The following is an 18,252-nucleotide window of genomic DNA, read 5'->3' as shown; positions in this document are numbered from 1 at the left end:
AGGCTTTCTGAAGAAAGTGTTTTTCTTTGTATTCCTTCTCTTCATGTATCATATACACTGTTTTGGCTTTTTACAAAATGAAATTAGAAAGCTAACAGAAGCAGTGCAGAAACAAAGGCAGCCAAATTCAAGTCCACGTTCAACCTGTTTCAAAACTTCAGTGCCAGCAAAGTAATCACAGTTATCGGAAACTGACCCAAGAATATTCAGCTTAATTCTAATTGCCTTAACAATAAAAATCAATGGTTAGAACTAACACGTATAAAGGAAATATATAAAGATGGATAGCAACAAGTGATGAAGTTAAATAATAAAACTTGCCTCTAGAAAGAACTTGAGTTAACTTTTAAACATTTTCCACAGATCTATGCAGCATCTTCAGACCACATCTCCAATTTACCAAGGATTACGTGCCCTGTTTCTTTGTCACCAACAAAATATTAGCCTTCCAGTGGAGCTTACCTGAACCAAATGGAATTTAACATTTTTTGCTTTCTTAATAACTTGATTTGCTGTCATGAAAGTACAGTAACTGAACATTCAGAGTAACAATCAAAAATCAAACTCAGTATTGCTTTTTACATCATCAGAAAGCTTTCTCAATTGATCCAAATGAAATCAAAAAAAGTCCAGTATGTAAATTCTTAAGGCTTCCCGAAAATGACAGCAGAACACCTTCAGGGCACTGCTCCCCATACCATGCTTGTAGCCATATTTAGCAACAGAACAGTCAATGACTGACAACTTTCTTTGTCAGAAAGAGCCAGTCAATATTTACATTCCTCATGAACGTACAGAAGAGGATCAGGGTACTTGAGAAATTAGCCCTTGATTACCATTTGGGAGACATCATAAAGGCAAATCTCATCACCACCTCCAACAACAGAACTGCTTTCACTGAGACTCAGTATCTCTCACAAACACATCAAGGTCTTTTTCCTGCGTGTAGGAGATGTCTGAAGGGCATAATGGGTGCTCAAAAAACATGCTATGAGGGTTTTAATATTTAAAATGTCAAAAGATAAAGAAAGCATTTGGTCAGCTCTCCCTCTTTCTTGCTGAAGTAGCAGGCAGAAATCTGATGGTTATAAATGGTCACGCCCAGGCCCCTGAGCCTAGGGAATACCAGTAGTATTCTTCAGTGCAGAAGAAAGAGGGCTCTACTATAACGTTAAGCAAACATTGAAGCTGAGAGACACGGATGCAGTGGTTCATTTCGGTTCTCAAGTTCCCAAAATGTCACCACATAGCACAGCCCGAAATCTTGGCTTCAAAGTCACAAAATATCCAGTGCCTTTCCAACTGAGATCCTCAGCTCCTCTCATTTCCTGCATACAATAGCATTATTCAGCCACTGAAGTTTCCACTTAGCTTGCATTTATGCCAAGTACTTTTAATTGCAAAGGAAAAGGATGTTAAGCTCTCCCATTTGTTTCTTTCTAATTCATAAGGGACACGGCAGTGGTTGGTAAAAGTTATAGGTTAAGGGCTGTTCTCATCTCTCTTAGGGGACTTGCATCATCCTGCTGCTGACACAGAGGTTACCTCCATCACAAAGGTAGGAAAAATTATCATTTGTAAAACACTCAAAAGGCATATCATTGTAAACTTACTAGCAAACAAGCATCAGCAAAGTCTGAATGGTATTTAAAACCTTCAAGACATCAGTGGTAACTGATGTTCAGAGTCACCTTGATCAGCATAGGTCTCATTTACGACTGGATATGCTAGCAGTCACCAGATACATGTACAGTAATTCAGAGAATGTCCTACTCAAAGAACAGAGCAGAACAGAGTAGCAGCATTGACCAAATCAAAATACGGCACAGCTAGGAGTGAAGTAACTCGAGAAACAGATGCTTAATTTCTGCTTATTCTTGGCAATCTTGTTCCAATGATATGTTAGACAAGGGGAAAAAACTGCTGAATGCTGCTCAGTAAATAATACATGAACCAGGTCTGCATCTATGGACTATTAGCGTGGCACGTAATGCAGCCCTATTGAAAGTTTTTTTCTTTTGATCAATCTGTAGGAGGGCGTAAAGTAAAGGCCAGGTTGGATGGGGCCCTGGGCAACCCGATCTAGTGGGTGCCATCCCGGCACAGGGCAGGGGGGTTATGGCTACACGATCTTTAAGGTCCCTTCCAACCCAAGCCGTTCTGTGATTCTTTGATAAAGTCAGATTTTCGTAAGGCTTTTGGTTTTATTAGGCACTATCTGGTGACGCACATTGTCTGGGACAAAAGGGTTACGTGAATTGGTGTTTTGGGCTTGGTAGTGTTCTGAAGTGTCCCCACCCTACCTCTTCCGCCTTGGGAAGGAAGACTTATTAGCTAATTACTAAGCAAATGAACTGAAATGTAAATTAAATATTATATCCTAACACAGCTTAATAGCCCCAGGAACAATAGTTCGGTTAACTTTAATGGACTATAATTCTATCCAAAAATATAGTTTATTAACAAGCACATACAATAAATTGCACCACTAACTTGAAATAAAATAGCTAGCAAGCTCACCTTCACACAAAGTGACATTTGGTTAATACAGAGCAAAAAAAGCAATACATATATGCTTTTAGCAGACAAAATGAACTCAGCTGCAATCCAAGTTCAAGCTGTAATCCAAATATGGGTACATACAGCAAAAACAACGAAGACTTCACAAGAACCTTGCCATTTCTTTCCTACCAGACCTTTGGTCTCTTACAAAATAGGTCTGTAATACAAAAAGTAAGAAAAACTCTGGATTCAATTTGCTCATCCTCTTCCATCACAAGTTAACTGTAACATTTTGCAACAACATGAGGAGTAGCGAGAGGGAGGTAAGAGGCAAAGAGAATCACATCTTTTAATTGCATGTAAGTTCAGCTGCAGATAGAAAGGTTGCCTAACAGTAGGCACAGAGATCAATGACATCGTCCCCATTTTTGCAAGAAATACAAAGATGGTAAAACGCATTCTTCTCTCTCATCAGTTAGAACTTGATCCAACGTCAACTGACATCAACGCAAAAATTCTTCTATTATCAGTGGTACTGATGTGGCCACAGAGGCCTTCAAAAAATAAGTCACCCTCTCTAGTGAAAGGTTTGTCACTCTACAGTCTTCAGCTTGGCTGTGATGTCAGTAAAACCTGACACGCTGTTACCACATGGGCATTAAGTCTCATCCTCCCTTCATGCCAGAAAAAGGGATTCAGCAGAATTCGATATATAAGACTTGAAGCCAACTTGGCAATAAGCAGCTCCACTCTGTTCAATGCAAGATCTTACCCTCACCACAACGAAGTAAATAGACGGTTTGTAATGAACTTCAGGAAGAACCCAAGAGAAGCACCAGGCCAGAACAGGAAAATATTCATTTCTTGATATTAGAGCTTGTTCTTTGCTTGGGACAGGACATCTATATTTCTGATACTCTATGGGGGGCAGTAGCAAGAAGGCTCCCAAGAATAATGCTCCAGACATAAGAGTGTCCAGTGTAAAACTGCTCAAGTAGTATTTTTAAACAAAGCCAGAGATTCCCATTTCCTTTGTGGCAGGACATGAAGTCATCTCTATAAGCACAACCCAGTAGGGTCTCGGTTTTATTAACATGGTGTCTCTTATGAGAACATAAATATAAATTATGCATATGCTTCTTAATTACATTAGGAGTTAACCTTTACTCACAGAAATTTCACAGCAGTATCAATGAGTTACCAATTTATCTCCTCCTTCATTTCCTCTCCTGCACTTCTTTTTATGTCTACAAAAATCAGAAACTTCTCCTGCTCTCACCTGAAGCAGAGTTGAAATCTATTTTTAATCTATTTTTATGACAAAAAAATTAAAAAAACACACCCTTTTAAAATACTGCTAGAACCCAATTTGTTGAGAAATTAATCTCAACATGAACTGGTCTGACCAACGAGAATAATCAAAAACTACTCAGAAATAAATGCTTTAAACAGAAGCCATGAAGTATTTGACCTCGTTTTGAAAAATTAGTGGTGCAGTTCAATCAGCAGCAAGCTCCCTCTCCTCTCTGCAACCTGCAGAGCTGGTTCTCAAGTTAACTAGTTATGAAGTACTCTTACAGTGGAACAAGTTTAGAAAAATTTGGACAAGTGAGAATGGAGTTACTTTAATCTAGGACAATATCACCCAAAGATGCAGATGAATACAAACACTGTTTGTATTAAAAAAAGAAACATGAAATTCAGCTGCATTTTCAGTCTCTATTGGCTTTCCTCTTCCTTGTTTTATAAAAATAGGGTATGACATTTCAGCTTCAACTGCATGTTTAAGTCATTTATTCATTGAACATGCCATTCTTGAAATATCATCTATTAAAATGTTAGTTAAGATTCATCCTGCTTATAGAACAGACTCAAATTTCTTCTGATGAACTATACTTGCAGACAATAATAGACTGATATGATCTCAAAAATTATCATAGAGGAAAAAAGAGAAAAGAAAGCTCCATTCTTACCACCTGATTCCTAATAAAACCAACACCGATGTCTTTTAGCCAATGAGAAGATTTAACTCCCAATTTCATTTACATAGTGAATTCAGACTAACTTTGCTTTAAAGTCTATGAGTTGCTATTAAAAGAGAACAAAAACTTCCAACAAAAGTATCTCCTTCAAAGGACACAGAGAAATAAAAATAATACTGAAAACTCCTGGTCAAAGTATTATATGAAAAAGTAGCATTTCTAACACTACCATAGTTCTCTTACCATCCATTAAACACACTGGATTCTGTACTACACTTGCACATTTCTGATACAGGTAGATACTGTACATGGGTAATGTACATCTCAATTGTGCAGTTCCGAAGAAAGACAGCTGAAGATTCATTTTGCTGCGTCAGGGGTAAACCCCATTGGGTGGGAAGGCCTGTTGGGGATACCAACATTGAAACAAATTAGTGAAATGACAGTAAGAAATCCAATAGTAAAGTGTCTATTTGGACATGGCTCTTTCCCCTACTGCAAAGCAGATTTATTAAATGGGATTTATTTTGCAAAGTTTCACAACTCTTAAAGAGTAGATGATACTCGCATTCCTGAAGGATTAAGTTCAACATTTCTTAATGCTAATTCAACTCTCCAAAATCAACCCAATAAAACCAGCAAAGATTTCACAAGTAACATGCACAAACCTAAAAATTCCACCCTCAAAAAATGCCTTTCTGGTAGTCCTTTAAGCTCTTACGATACTCCATTTATTGAAGAGATGCCAGGAAGCCTGCAGCGGGAACAAATGCTTCTTTGGCAATAGGAAAACATTCTAATGCCTCCTCCCTTCAAAGTATGCACACCTCACCACAACATATGCTAATATACTACCAAGTCTCTTTATCTTGCCTTTTTTATAACACACTGTTTCATTCATATTTATTTCAGCATATAACTAACCACCGGAGAGCAGAACGCTGTGCTAAATCCACAAATAGTTTACACCTTAAAAAATTAAAACAAAATGAACACATTAAAAATTATATGTTCCAAAACAAGTCAAAAGGGAGTAATTCTATATTAACTGTTTCAATGTAAATTTTAAATTTTAATCCATGCAGACATTTTGGGCCTGTTTTCCATCCTTCGTCCTTTAAAATTAACATGATCTAAAAAAATAATTTCCCAAATAGGATATTGATTAGAAATTTGTGCTAAATTTGGCATTAGTACCCTAAAAATAATGTCACAGCCCTTCCATGAAGGTATCTGTGTAGCATGCATGCCCACACGTGGGCAAACACATACTTCCCCCTCCTTCCTCCAGCCTTCTCTGAGGTTAACACTCCACAGACAAGCTCTCACAAATTAGTAAAATGCTGAATCTAGGAAAATGAAGCCCAACTCTTTGTGGGTCTACAGGCTGCAAGTGCCAAAACAATAAATATGAATAAATATTTACACTGTTTTCAAGACTAGTTCAAGTCTTTCTCCTGAAGAACTCAGAAGCAAAAGGGAAAGGGTTTTTAAAAATAAAACATAAGTGATTAAAAGATGATTAAAACGTAACCCCAAACACACTGGAGCAAGGTCACTTAGTGTAGATATCAGTACCACCCTTTGTTACTGAAACAGGATCTGTAGTCTCCAGACAAAGCCTAGTTACTACAGTGGAAACAGTGTGTCTTTTAATAATACCAGAAGGAAAGACCTGCTTTTCATACATAGCTTCAAATACCACAGCTAACTGTCAAAGACTTTGTATACAACTGGGATAACTCAGGAAAATATTGAGATGAGAAGAAAAAGTTAGAATTCTATGGAAATAATCAATGGAACCTTCAAAGGTTTGTAGAGGCTTGGACCTATATGCACCAAAATCCAGCCATAGGGTGGAGATGATGGGAGCAATAAGTGAAAACTTTTGTCACTTATTTTTTTTAATTAAAGGTCAGTAGAACACTGTTAGAGGAATGAAAACTGCTTCAAAATACACAATGGATCCACCTGAAGGCAGCCACATTTGCGAAACACTGGAAATCTGGAGTCAGAACTTGTCAATTTGTTTGGTTTGTATGCTGTCTTAAAGGAGAAAGAAGTTAATACTTTTAAAAGCTTGGTATTTACACTTCCGAAAAGATTCTGCACTTCATCCAAATTTGATAGGGCAGAATTTAAGTGCCTCTTAGCGTTCCCGACTGGGCACTTCTGCTGCTTTGGCACACGCGCAGTATTCCAGTACCAATGGGATACGACGTCTAATGCAGCTTTAAGCTGGCAGCACTCCTGGGTAGTTTTAAGTGTTTATCAACTCAGTAGGTCAAATGTCTGCAGACACTGGGTGGAGCAGCAGTATGCCACAAAACTAACAGTTGTCCTCCTAGAAAAAAAAAAAAAGGGGGGGGGGGAACAGTTGTCAGTAAAGATTAAAGCTCCTGGCCCCGTTCCACAGCAGACAATATGCTGGTCTGTAAAACACAGGATTAGCCCATCTCACCCCGTTAGAAAGACTCATTTGATATATATGAGCGCCTGACAGAAAGCCAGAGAAGCACAGTAGGGGTTTCTCAAAAAAACCTTCCTGGTTTCTTATGCGCTCAGTTTAAAGGAACAGCATGTGGTTTTTCTCTCTGTGCAGGGTGTGGCTGGGTGTTATAGCCAGTAGGTTTAACAGCTAAGAGGAAAATAGCTGGGTAATTCTTTGATTCTGCTTGGCTCATGTGTTTCTTAAATTACTGCTTGTAGGCATGAACTAACTGAAGTCCAGTGTCGTTTGATTCAGCTGAGTGAACAAACCAGGCCCGGACCTTCACAAAGGACAACGAATGGGCAGCATGGTCATGTTGTGCCAGACACTCCAGCAGGGGTGTAGGCACAAGAGGGCAATACCAGCCTCACCGGGACCCTCCTCCTACCCCCATCCTGGCCAGGACCTAAATATCCACTTGTCAAATGTTAAGAACTGATTTTTACTAACCCAGAACTCACACTTTACCCAGTGCTAATGTCAGCGGTGCTTTTTCAGATACAGAAATCCAATTCAACACTTAACTACCCCTTCCTGTGAGAGGATACAGGATGCAACGCAGAAAACCAGACAAGATACTGGCATGGATGTGGCATGTGCTAATCAGCACTGCTCAAATATTCAAGATCCTTACCCTGTGTGTTTTCATGGTCACTGTAAGCTCTTCAGAATAGAAACCCTGCCCTTCACATCTTTCTAAACCAGCTTTCACACCTCTACACTTCCACATAATCTTACCATGTCAAGTACAAGCTACAGAGATAAGGATGACAGGCTACCCCGCTTAGATCTCATTTTCTGTGGATTTGCATCAAATGTCAGCTACTCAAGACTGTACTCATTATTGCCTTTTGTAGAGCACAGTACATTCTTCTCTAAGGGAGGGAATGACAACTGACATAAGGTAATTCAAATATCATTTTTTAACACGTGAAAACCATGAAATATTTATTTGCAGTTAATGTATTTTTGAATGTTAGTTTTCTTCAAAAATAACCTTGTATGTTTTTCTTGAGTCATCATTTTAGTAATTCCTAGACATATTAGTAGACGCTTATTGTTTATCATTTCATAATTCTAATTGCCTAGAGTTGCTCATTGTGGAACTTAATTAAGAAGTAGACCTTTCTCCTCTCCCATTATTGGATTATTTCAGATAATAAAAGGATTCAGTGACCAGTATGCAGACTACCATCACTTTCTTGGAGAGTTATACCATTCTAATGGAGCTCAATGGCTGAAATTCCTTTATGGCATGATCGTAAGATGTTATGTCACCCTGAATATAAAGAATGTGGACTGTCATGTGAAAGAAATATATTTGAATGAATATGAAACCCATTGAATTTCAATATCCAACTGAACTGTAACAGAAAAGACAAGTTGAAGTATGCAGTCTCTACAATCAGATGATCTGAGAAAGATGGCTTTTCCAAAGTAACGTTTATGCAGCCTTCTGGCTGCTGCCCAGATTTAGCATAAAGTTGTTTTTATTTCATAAAGCTGAAATGCTTACAAATCTTTAACATGTTCTAATTGAACAGCAGTTCCTTATTTTTATGGAAGGTAACTAGCAAATAAATGGATTTCAGCAGGGCAAGAACTAAGTGGCATTCCTAGGCATTATATATACCAACAAATAATTTTCAGAAACATTCTGTGGTAGAGCACTTTTTTTTTTTAACCTCAAGGAGGTGGTTAAGATACCAAGCTTACATCTAATACTGTTGGACGCACAGCATCTCTAGCATCTAGCATTCACCGCTTTCTATTTAGAATATGACAATTCCTCTCTCCCAAGTCCTTCCAAAAAGGACAGGGGGCACAGCTATGTCCGTGGGATAGAGAAAAAAATAAAGCAAATCAACCTTAAAAGTGACAAAAATTCTACTGCCACTATATGCAGATATTTACACACAGCAAATTTGAGCTCAATATTGATAAATTCATGTCTAAACTCAAGAGCACTTTAAGCCAGATTAGCAAACCTCTCTGAAAATTCTGAGGTTTGTGATAACGCTTTTGCATTGCAGCATGTGGATTCATTGATATTATGGCTCATGGTAGCCCACCGGATCAGCTGCTCAGACTAACAGTGGATAGGGAAACAATCACTACAAAATGATCAGTTTTAAGGTTTTTTTTCTTCCTTTAAGGTATTTTAAACCTTCATCTACATAAGGGCAATACTCTGTGAATCACATTGCAATTTTGAGTCCCTCCTATGACTGTACTTCCAGCAAGCCACTAAGTCTGCATAGCCTTGTCTACTTGACTCGCGAATGCTGCAGACACAACTGCTGCAACGATAAATAACTGAAATATTTTTAACATATGTTTCATAGCAAGCCATCTTTTTACAAGGCAGAATGTTTCCACTGTATCTCACAAATTAATTCACGTGGAAAAGAAAAAGTATTTTATTGCAGAATATTTTCATTAAGATCTGGCTTTAGAGCTTTTTTCTACTTTTAATCCTAGAACACTTATGTGGTAGTGGCATCCTCCTGAAGTCTGGGTTGAGAGAATCAGAGGAAGCATTGGTGTTAGGCAGTATTTCTTTCCAAAGGCACAGAAGTACTATGCATGTACTGCAACACCACAAATAAGTCAATCCCATCATGTCAAAGCCTTTCACTATCTAGCAGCAACCTGAAGCAGGCAAATGTGATAAGCTTCGTGAAGCAGTCTACCAGCAGTATGCTGGTTGCCTTGTAAATAAGAGATTTGCCAACCTCTACGTGCATTCATTGGACAGGGGCTTTACATCTAATAGGCTAGCGCACTAAAAAGAAGTCCTTAAGAATACGTTTGTTCCATAGGTGTTTTTCTTCCTAAATGAAACCCCAGTGTAATTTCCTGTATAATTACCCTTGATGCAATCCTGCCATTGGAGTTTCCCTCAAGGGAAAGAGCTTTGGGTAGACAATGGTAAACATAGGCTGGCTGCAGCGGTGGCAGTGTCCCAAGGGACAGTGCAGTAATTCCAGAAGGCTTTTGGGTAGTGAGATTGGAGTCAGAAAGTTCAAATCTAGAGAAGAAAAACAAAAAAGACTATCATACAATTGTTTTGTTACAAAAAGTCCAATGCAAGAAGTATGATCCAACTCAGAAAATCAGCTCTCTCATTAGCTTTCTTATGACTTGGTCAAAAGAACAGCAAGGTAAAGCAAATGACAGCAATTAAGGCAATGCATATGGTGCTTCCCACGTACAAATTCAACAAGGTCAATGTGTAAATTAAACATCTGTGGGCATAAAACTAACTTGACCCAAATATCCAGGTGAAAATATCATAGCCTAGCATAATTGTCATCGGAAAATATAAAGAGACCACTCAAAAAAAAATCAATATATTCATAATCTCCTAAGTGTGCCCCCATATTTAAAATATGCCTTTTTTTTTTTTAACCAAACAGGATACCAGGGTCATTTCATAGGGAAGAATAATCATGTTCTCAGGCTTAGCCCAAGTCACGCAGTATTTTATAAATTAAAACCAATATGTTAATCTCCATCTACAAACTGAGGGACAGCCAAGAGAGGTGAATGAATTTAGGTGCTGAGTAATCAGGACAAGATGCAGTGCCTGATAATTCAGTTTTGCAATATCACACTAGCTTCAGCTTTCAAACACTGTAAGGTTTAACCCCATACACAATGTTCCACAACAGCATCAATTGAGGTGACAGCATGACAAATAGTACATCTGCGTCAGAAAGAAAAGGTCATATTCCATAGCCAAGCAAAGACTGAGGAAAAGTAGCCCGGTCACTTCTGTTGTGCTTACCTAGCAGCAGCCAAGCACTTAACTGCACCCTTGAAATTGCAAACTTAAGTAACCAGTGATAGATCAAATCTGCTCCTTTAATTGCATGCCACCTGCTTCCCCAAGACAACATTATCATTTTCCTGTCTGAACTATGCTTTACTCTCACCTCAGTGAGATGGGGGTGTCTCCAGTGGTAATGCACGTAACCTTTAATAAGGTTACACAGAAGTATGCACATAAAAATACATAAACACTAAAAGACTATACAGTATAGTGTAGCAAACTGGAAGTACACAAGAGTTAAAAGTTTCACCATGTTTTTTAGGTTCTGCACCTTGGCTGCAACCAGTCAACCCTCATGAACTTGTACAAGTTATCCACAAACCCCTTCTTAAATTGACTTTGAAATACTATCTTGCTATTCCAAACCAAACTTCAATGTCTTGAAGAGCATTCACAAAGTCAGACTCCAGAAACTGTGAAAGTCGCAACCGGGTGAGTAAAGTAGTTACGAGTGATTTACAAGACATAGAACCCTTCTTTCTTTGTGCCTTATATTCTCAAATTCCTTTTCAAAGACTAGAACTTTGAAAATCAAAATGAAAGAGCACCCATCATTGTGTAGTTTTGGGGTAGCTGATATGCTGATACTAAACAGCTCAAAACCTCTCACCTCCCTTCTAAAGGCAGAAATATAAAAATATCCACAACCCCAGAGTGGTCAATTAGATTGTTCTATGGATCAGTTAATACTTTCCACACAAAACAGAGCCGCTTCCTACGATCATAGGCTTGTATGTTTACCACACCCCTTAACATGAAGCTTATTCCTTTCCATATATGAGCAGCAAATATGCTTTTCCTGGCAAAGCAGTAGCTCAGCACTTAAGACTTTCTCCTGTGGCCATGGTACAAGTGACCCCTTACAATAACCCTCTAGTAGTTCCACCCTAACTCTCCATACGTCTGCCTTCTACTGTCACCTGTAAAGCTGACATATTGCAAGACACCACTAACAGAGGAGATTCACAATACATCCAAATCTGACACAACCTGAATCCGCAGATATTACCAGATATTGCTAACTCATGTGACCGCATAATGCGGAACCAGATAAGCCAAGGGCCAGTTTACAGCAGAGTTTGAACTGGGGCAGAACTAAAACAGCCCAGCTGTCACACTGTACTGAAATGGCCAATGGCTGCTAGCATTTCTCTTGCCTTATGCTTAACGAGCCTGCCAGCTGAGGAGTGTGCTGCCTGGCAAGAAGCTGCATTGTTGGCTGATGCATCTAATCTCGCCTCAGGAACTGTATTTCTCATCTCATATTTCCATTAGAGTTTCTCCTGCAAAAAGCGTCCTTCTTTATACAGTCCTCAAGAAAGCATTTGTAAAGCACTGCTCTACTTTAGAAATAGTCTTGGGATCTGTTCTTGATATTCGATATTTTTGTTGTAATACAGCATTTCAAAAATAATTTGATTAAATAAATCATTTAAAACATTAATCTCTGTCCATCTCTTTAAAGAGCTATTTGAAATGTTCCTATCATTGCCAGGAAAGCACTTCCACTTTCTGTGATCATAGAATCACAGAATGGTTTGGGTTGGAAGTGACCTTAACAATCACATAGTTCCAACCCCCCGGCTATGGGCAGAAGTATCTTCACTAGACCAGGTTGCTGAAAGCTCATCCAGCCTGGTCCTGAACATTTCTAGGGTTGCGGCATACGAAAAGAAGAAACCCATACCTTTTAAATACACGTAGTAGGTGTTATAGAGGGTCCTCATGGCCAGTTCTTGCAGAGGCAGCACATGATCTGTTTCTGTCCCTATAGATTTTACCTCTGCTGGCAAGAACACAGTTAACTGTCCCGATGAAAAGGACAGCAGTTTCACCTCCGAAACTTGAATTGGAGAACCACAGCTAGAAGGACACAAGACATTTAAGAAGTCATTAAGAAAAAATAAGAAAGAAAAATTAAGAAAGTTAACTTCATGGGGAAACCCACATGACCAACCCATAGCACACTTGACGTTGTTCTTCAGTGCAGCACCCTTCGAGAAGGACTTCTTGCACAGTGAAATACACATGGACACAAATTTTCTATAGATCGCCCCCTTCAGTGTCATGCTAGTCACTAGACATTTGAAGGTCTTATCAATTAATATTCAAAAGCTAGAGAAATGAGAACACAATCCCAAGGAGGTGAGCCAAGCACTACCAAAAGCAGTCACGTAATCTCATTTAGCATCTGAATGACATTTATTAGTAAGTATTTTACATAAGGGAGCAGTTTCATATATAACAGTTGGTTTCCTATATCTTGGATCAATCAGTGGTGAATGATAACAGGTCTCTCAACTACAATATGAGGCAAGCTACAGCCGCAAGCAAGTCTGATTCAAGTGTCACTGGGTGGTTCTGTACTATACCTTTCCCCATCCACAGAATTCCCTTGGAGAGGACAAAAAAAGGAAAAAAACCAGCCTAAGCTAAAGTGTGAAGGTCCCCTATTAAGTCCTAACCTTATCCTTCCCAAATTATCGTGAGACAAAGGAAGGTTATTTGGATTCAAGTAGAGAAACTTAGCCTGTATTAAAAACAGTAATTCTTTACATGATCCCTGTTGCAAGTTACCATACCAAAGAGACACGCATAGGAAAATTCTACTGAGGTTGCGGAAGTCAGAGGAATTGAAATTATGACAACTTAAATTTGGAGCCAAGACGAACTTGTTATGGCCGGTCCTAACAAATGGAACCAACACTAGTCTGTGAGCCTTCCCAGATATTGGACCTAAAACTGAGGTAACCACGTTCAACCTTATCAGATGTAGAAGCAATCTGACGGAACTTCTCTGATAACAATCACATCTCCTTTGATTAAACACCTTTGAGAAACGAGCAAAGAGCAGCATCAAACAGCAAGTAAATAAGCCTCTTGTTAAATATTTAATGCTTCCCCACAAACCATTAACAGGTAAAAGAATCTAGAGATCTAAGATCCAATATTCCAATAATCCATTCCCCAGCAATGAATACCCAATCAATTAGCTACCACAACCAATAAATCCCCAATACCATATTTTCAAGCTTATCAACCCCTCGCCAACCTAGACAGAAGATAGAAGACAAACCCTTAAAGTCACTACAGTTTCTATAGCTCAGAACTGGGCTATTTGATTTACTCTGCACAAAGGGAGCCCACTGTGCCTTCCCATTACACTAAAAACAAAGCAAGCAAGCAGAACAGACCAACAAGAGGAATAATTTAAGAGATACATCCTTATATCAGAATGTATTAGGGAAAGAATCAAAACGTTTGAGTAATACTGGGTCCAAGAACAAAAATTAAAAAAAGAAGTCCATGGAGGTTTAAAAGGTGAGAGAAGAGTAGAAAGATTGTCTATCCAGCTGGGAAAAACGATGCTGCAGAAGACCCTTGTTGAATAAATCAGAGCAGGGAAAAAAGGTATGGCCACTTATTGGCTGCTTTCAACAAGAGTGACAGACACCTAACTGCAAACTATGAAATCCAATCTCAAAAAATAAGATCAAAATTTATTTTGAGTACTGAGATCATCAACTCTTACATAAAAGACTTTCTCAGTCAGCCTGACTGCAGGATTCCCAGACAGAGATTCATTACTTACACAATGCAATTTATATTCTATTTTCAGAAATCTCGCTTTATTTTAGTAACAGCAACATGTCAGATTTAATTGTCCAGTGGATGAACAGACAGTACTAAAGCCAGGAGCTTCAAATATTTTGCCTGACCTGTAAAAACTTGGATTGGCTACTAATGCTTTCTTGGAAGGAACACAAATGCTTCAAATGACCATCACCACATGATTTTAACAGCGTCACGCAGCACATCACCAAATAAAAACTTTTGTTTCTTACACATGGGTACTTTCCCTACATTGAAAATTCTCCTCATAAATGATTTGCAATATTTCAAGAGAGTTTTACAACAAAGACAAGTATTTGATTGGCATGCATACTATTTTATATAATGAAAATCCAAGTATTTTATTTTTTGGATTCTTTATTATCAAAAAAAAGATTTTTGGATTGTCACATTTTTTCATTCCACAGAAGCACTAAAGGACGTTCAGTGTAGCAACTGCAACGTTTTTGGTTTCTTCTACCCTAGACTTATAATACATTTCAGAGATGTTAGCAGCTAGCCTCAGCAGCAGTGTACAAGCAACGAGAGCAAGTAGAACTGTTAATATCTTCTTAACCATCAGCCTCTTCCCCCATTCCCCTCCCCCCCCTTTTTTTTAAAAGACATTTTGTAGAAATTCAATGATGACAAAAGATCAATACAAAGATAAAAACAATTTGAGTAAGCATAAAGTAAGGAATTAGAACATTATACAAATTAGCCATATGGTTGTTTGAAATCACCTGAACTAGGCAGACAGGATAGTTGGACCATACTTGTTGGAGCATTTTCTGCGTTATCAATGGTGGTTTGGACACAAACAATACAGTTCTACAACCTGTTAGGTCAATTTTATCTATTTTTACAATTGACTGTTAGTCCTGAAAAAACGAAGGCTAGAAATTATTTCTGCTGAAAAACAAAGTCAGTAAAAGTTTGAGACTGCAGACATTTCATACAACTGCAAGTATTTATATATCACACAACCAGCTGACATGCGAATATTAAAAAAAAATCTTAAAATGCCAAGACTCAGCACCTCGCATATTGCAATAGAGCGCAAGCTGTAAAGGGGGAATTTATATTTAATGCAAGATCTGCTGAGAGCGAGCATACCAGAAATTTATAATTAGATGGTAATGAGGACAATCCTCCTCTGATCAGTTTTATACCAGCAATGCTCCATTCATTTCAGTGGTGCTGATCCCGATTTATGCTAGTGTCAGTGCAGGAAGAATTAAGCTACTGTCCTAGACAGACCACTTTTTCCTCACATCGTAACCACAAACATGAGACAGCCTAGGGTATTTTTAAAACGGACACTTAAAAATATACCTGTCAATCCCTAATTCCTCAAGAAAGTTACTTATTTTAGTTAGTAGGTAACCAAGACTTAGAAGAAGCTGATACTGGGATGTAAAAACGAGCAAAGCTGCATGTGACGTTCCAAGATACAGCCCAAAGCTCACAGAGATGTGAGAACTTATGAACTAGATAGATGCTGCAACACATGAAGAAACAGTTTGTGAATTCTTCAGCTATGGAGATTCTGTGAAGCCTACTTTTCTGGCCATCTTTCAGTGCAGCTAGTATTCAGCTTCAGGACTTACATTATCACTAAAAATTCCTTCAGAGTAACTGCACCAACTCTTATGGCTCAACATGAAAATACAAAGTCAGCGATTAACAGAAAATTTGCTGCAGAAGTGAAACAGAACTAGCAGCTGCAGCAATCCCCCTCAAAGTAACGTTAGTTCTGAATCAGTCACAAAAATCATTTCTATCACACAGACACGTATATCTGAGAAATTCGAAACTGAAAATGCAGGCAAAACATTTCAATTAATTCACACCTACCCGCTGCAACCAATGACTTTATTATACAGATAGGATGGAAGGCCTTTGAGATGAATGTTGTTATCCACGTAAACATACTGTAGCTCCCGAGAACGACCTAAATCTGGGTTTAGAAAACAAGAAAATAAGTAAGGGAGAGAAGGAATGACAGTGGCAACTCTAAGCAAGGCAATTCTCCATAATTATAAACAAATTAATCAGATTCAATGTTAAGCAAACAAATTAGTACATCCTAGTTGTAACATTTCAGCAACTTATTTTAATAATTTTAATGCTATTTCTAACCAGTTTTTCAATTCACCCGTAATAAATTAAAACCCTTTTTCAGTAGCCCTGCAAAACCCACTATAAAGACTTAAATTTTGACATTGATGAACTCTAGCCAGTTTGAAAAAGCAAAGGGACAACTCATTTCAAATCTGCTGTGAGAAATTCGTAAGGTCAAGTCTACTTCCATTAAGTGGCTTTGCATCACTGAAATCACAGCTTCGTTATCTGTAAAGTGGTGAAGAAATAACCAAGAATGTGTTTCCCACTGTTTCTTTTCTTCAGGAAGAGATGCTTACTTAATTACATTAGCCATAACTAAATACAACCAGTGATTCCAAAACAAGTCTGTGATGTGTCAAGTTACAGAACACAAAAAAACACCCAGCCATTAAACTGCAGGATATTACACAGCAAAAGCTGTGGCTACAACAACCAATATATCCAAACACGTGCTGCTTATTATTTTTGTTAAAATATTCGTTGCTGGCAATCAAAAGCAGCAAGCACAGCGTATTTCTAGTCCATGAAGGTATGCTTTAGGTATGTTAATATATTAAATATGTTAATATAACTCCCGCTATGACCATGTAGATATGGAGTGATTTTATTTTGTTTAGAAAATTAAAGTGGTGTAAAAATAGAGCAAAAGTAATGGGGGAAAAATTAGGTTTCTAAGAAGAATTCTCAAGCCAAAATTTTGCTTATCAGCAAGATGTGGTCAGTCTGCTACCAAAGGAAGTGAAAAACACGTTAATGAGACATTTAAAGACAAACCAAACTAACTAAAAAGAATAGAGTTTTGAACTGTTGAGAAAGCTGACACGTAGGATCATCTGGGCAGCCCATTTCATCCGTCGCTCCTACGCCATTCAAGATACTAGGTTAGGGAAAGACATATGCCTTTAATAAAACTCAGCACCAATGTCTGAAAGCCTCTCTGCGTTGGAGGAGATAGCTGCAACCCAGACAAATTGCATTAAGAAAAGATGTGTATGCCTCTCAAGTTCTTAAACTTTTATGAGTATGCTATAGAAAATAAGCAAGACAAACAAGCATTTGGTGAATCAGCAACACTGGAAGCCTCTAGTAATAGCAGCTAGTTCTGACTCCCCATCTCTATCAATTGGCAGTTATCCTGATGGACACAAAGATCAGGATAACCAGGGAAATGAACAGTTTCTGCCCCTTTCGTAACCGTGGCCAAGAACAAAATAAAAGTTAAAATGTTTTTCATGATACCTAGGTACAGCTATTCTGTGTGGAATTATGATCTCTTATCGTTCCCTACAATAGTCATAGGTAATACAACCCGTTCTTTATCACCGAGTAGTTTCACTTGTACAGAGAGCTCCGGACACCACTTAGCGCAGATAGAGCAAACGACATTTGAAGTGATCTCCCCAAACATTTGGCCATCCTAAAATATACTGAATGTCTTCAGCTGTCACCCACTTGAATGGCAGCTGGAAGCAGCAGAGACCTTAAACATGCTGGGGGTTTCAAAGGGTGCCACAGCATCACATCTTCCATAAGGAACAAGAACTGATACCATCAGAAAACTAACAGGTTCCTCTTCTGAGAGAAAAACGTTAACATGGAAAACTTGAGTTTGTTTTTTTTTCTTTTAATACAGGCCCTTACCCTGCAACAATCTACAGAGGTTTTGCCACAGGCTTCAGGGACCGTGACCTGGGCTTTTTTCA

At 38.4% G+C, this 18,252-nt stretch overlaps 1 protein-coding gene across 3 annotated transcripts in view; it reads right to left on the bottom strand.

The window, feature by feature from the left end:
• Positions 1-2,437: 2,437 nt before the first annotated feature.
• Positions 2,438-18,252, bottom strand: part of LRRC28 (leucine rich repeat containing 28) — a 53,652-nt gene continuing 37,837 nt past the window's right edge. For 2 of the 3 annotated variants that reach the window (XM_035554614.1, XM_035554616.2), the window contains 4 exons: positions 16,280-16,382; positions 12,498-12,673; positions 9,847-10,006; positions 2,438-6,828 (listed from right to left, as the gene is read on the bottom strand). In XM_035554614.1, coding sequence (XP_035410507.1) covers positions 6,756-6,828; positions 9,847-10,006; positions 12,498-12,673; positions 16,280-16,382 — 512 coding nt within the window. In that variant the 3' untranslated portion in view covers positions 2,438-6,755. The remainder of the gene's footprint in view (positions 6,829-9,846; positions 10,007-12,497; positions 12,674-16,279; positions 16,383-18,252) is intronic. The other variant, XR_004779991.2, reaches the window with a different exon arrangement.

Source organism: Cygnus atratus, chromosome 11, assembly GCF_013377495.2.
Source record: "Cygnus atratus isolate AKBS03 ecotype Queensland, Australia chromosome 11, CAtr_DNAZoo_HiC_assembly, whole genome shotgun sequence".
In the NCBI taxonomy this organism is placed as follows: domain Eukaryota; kingdom Metazoa; phylum Chordata; class Aves; order Anseriformes; family Anatidae; genus Cygnus; species Cygnus atratus.
The sequence above is the reverse complement of the archived record's forward strand: the minus strand, read 5'-3'. Positions and strand labels throughout refer to the sequence as shown.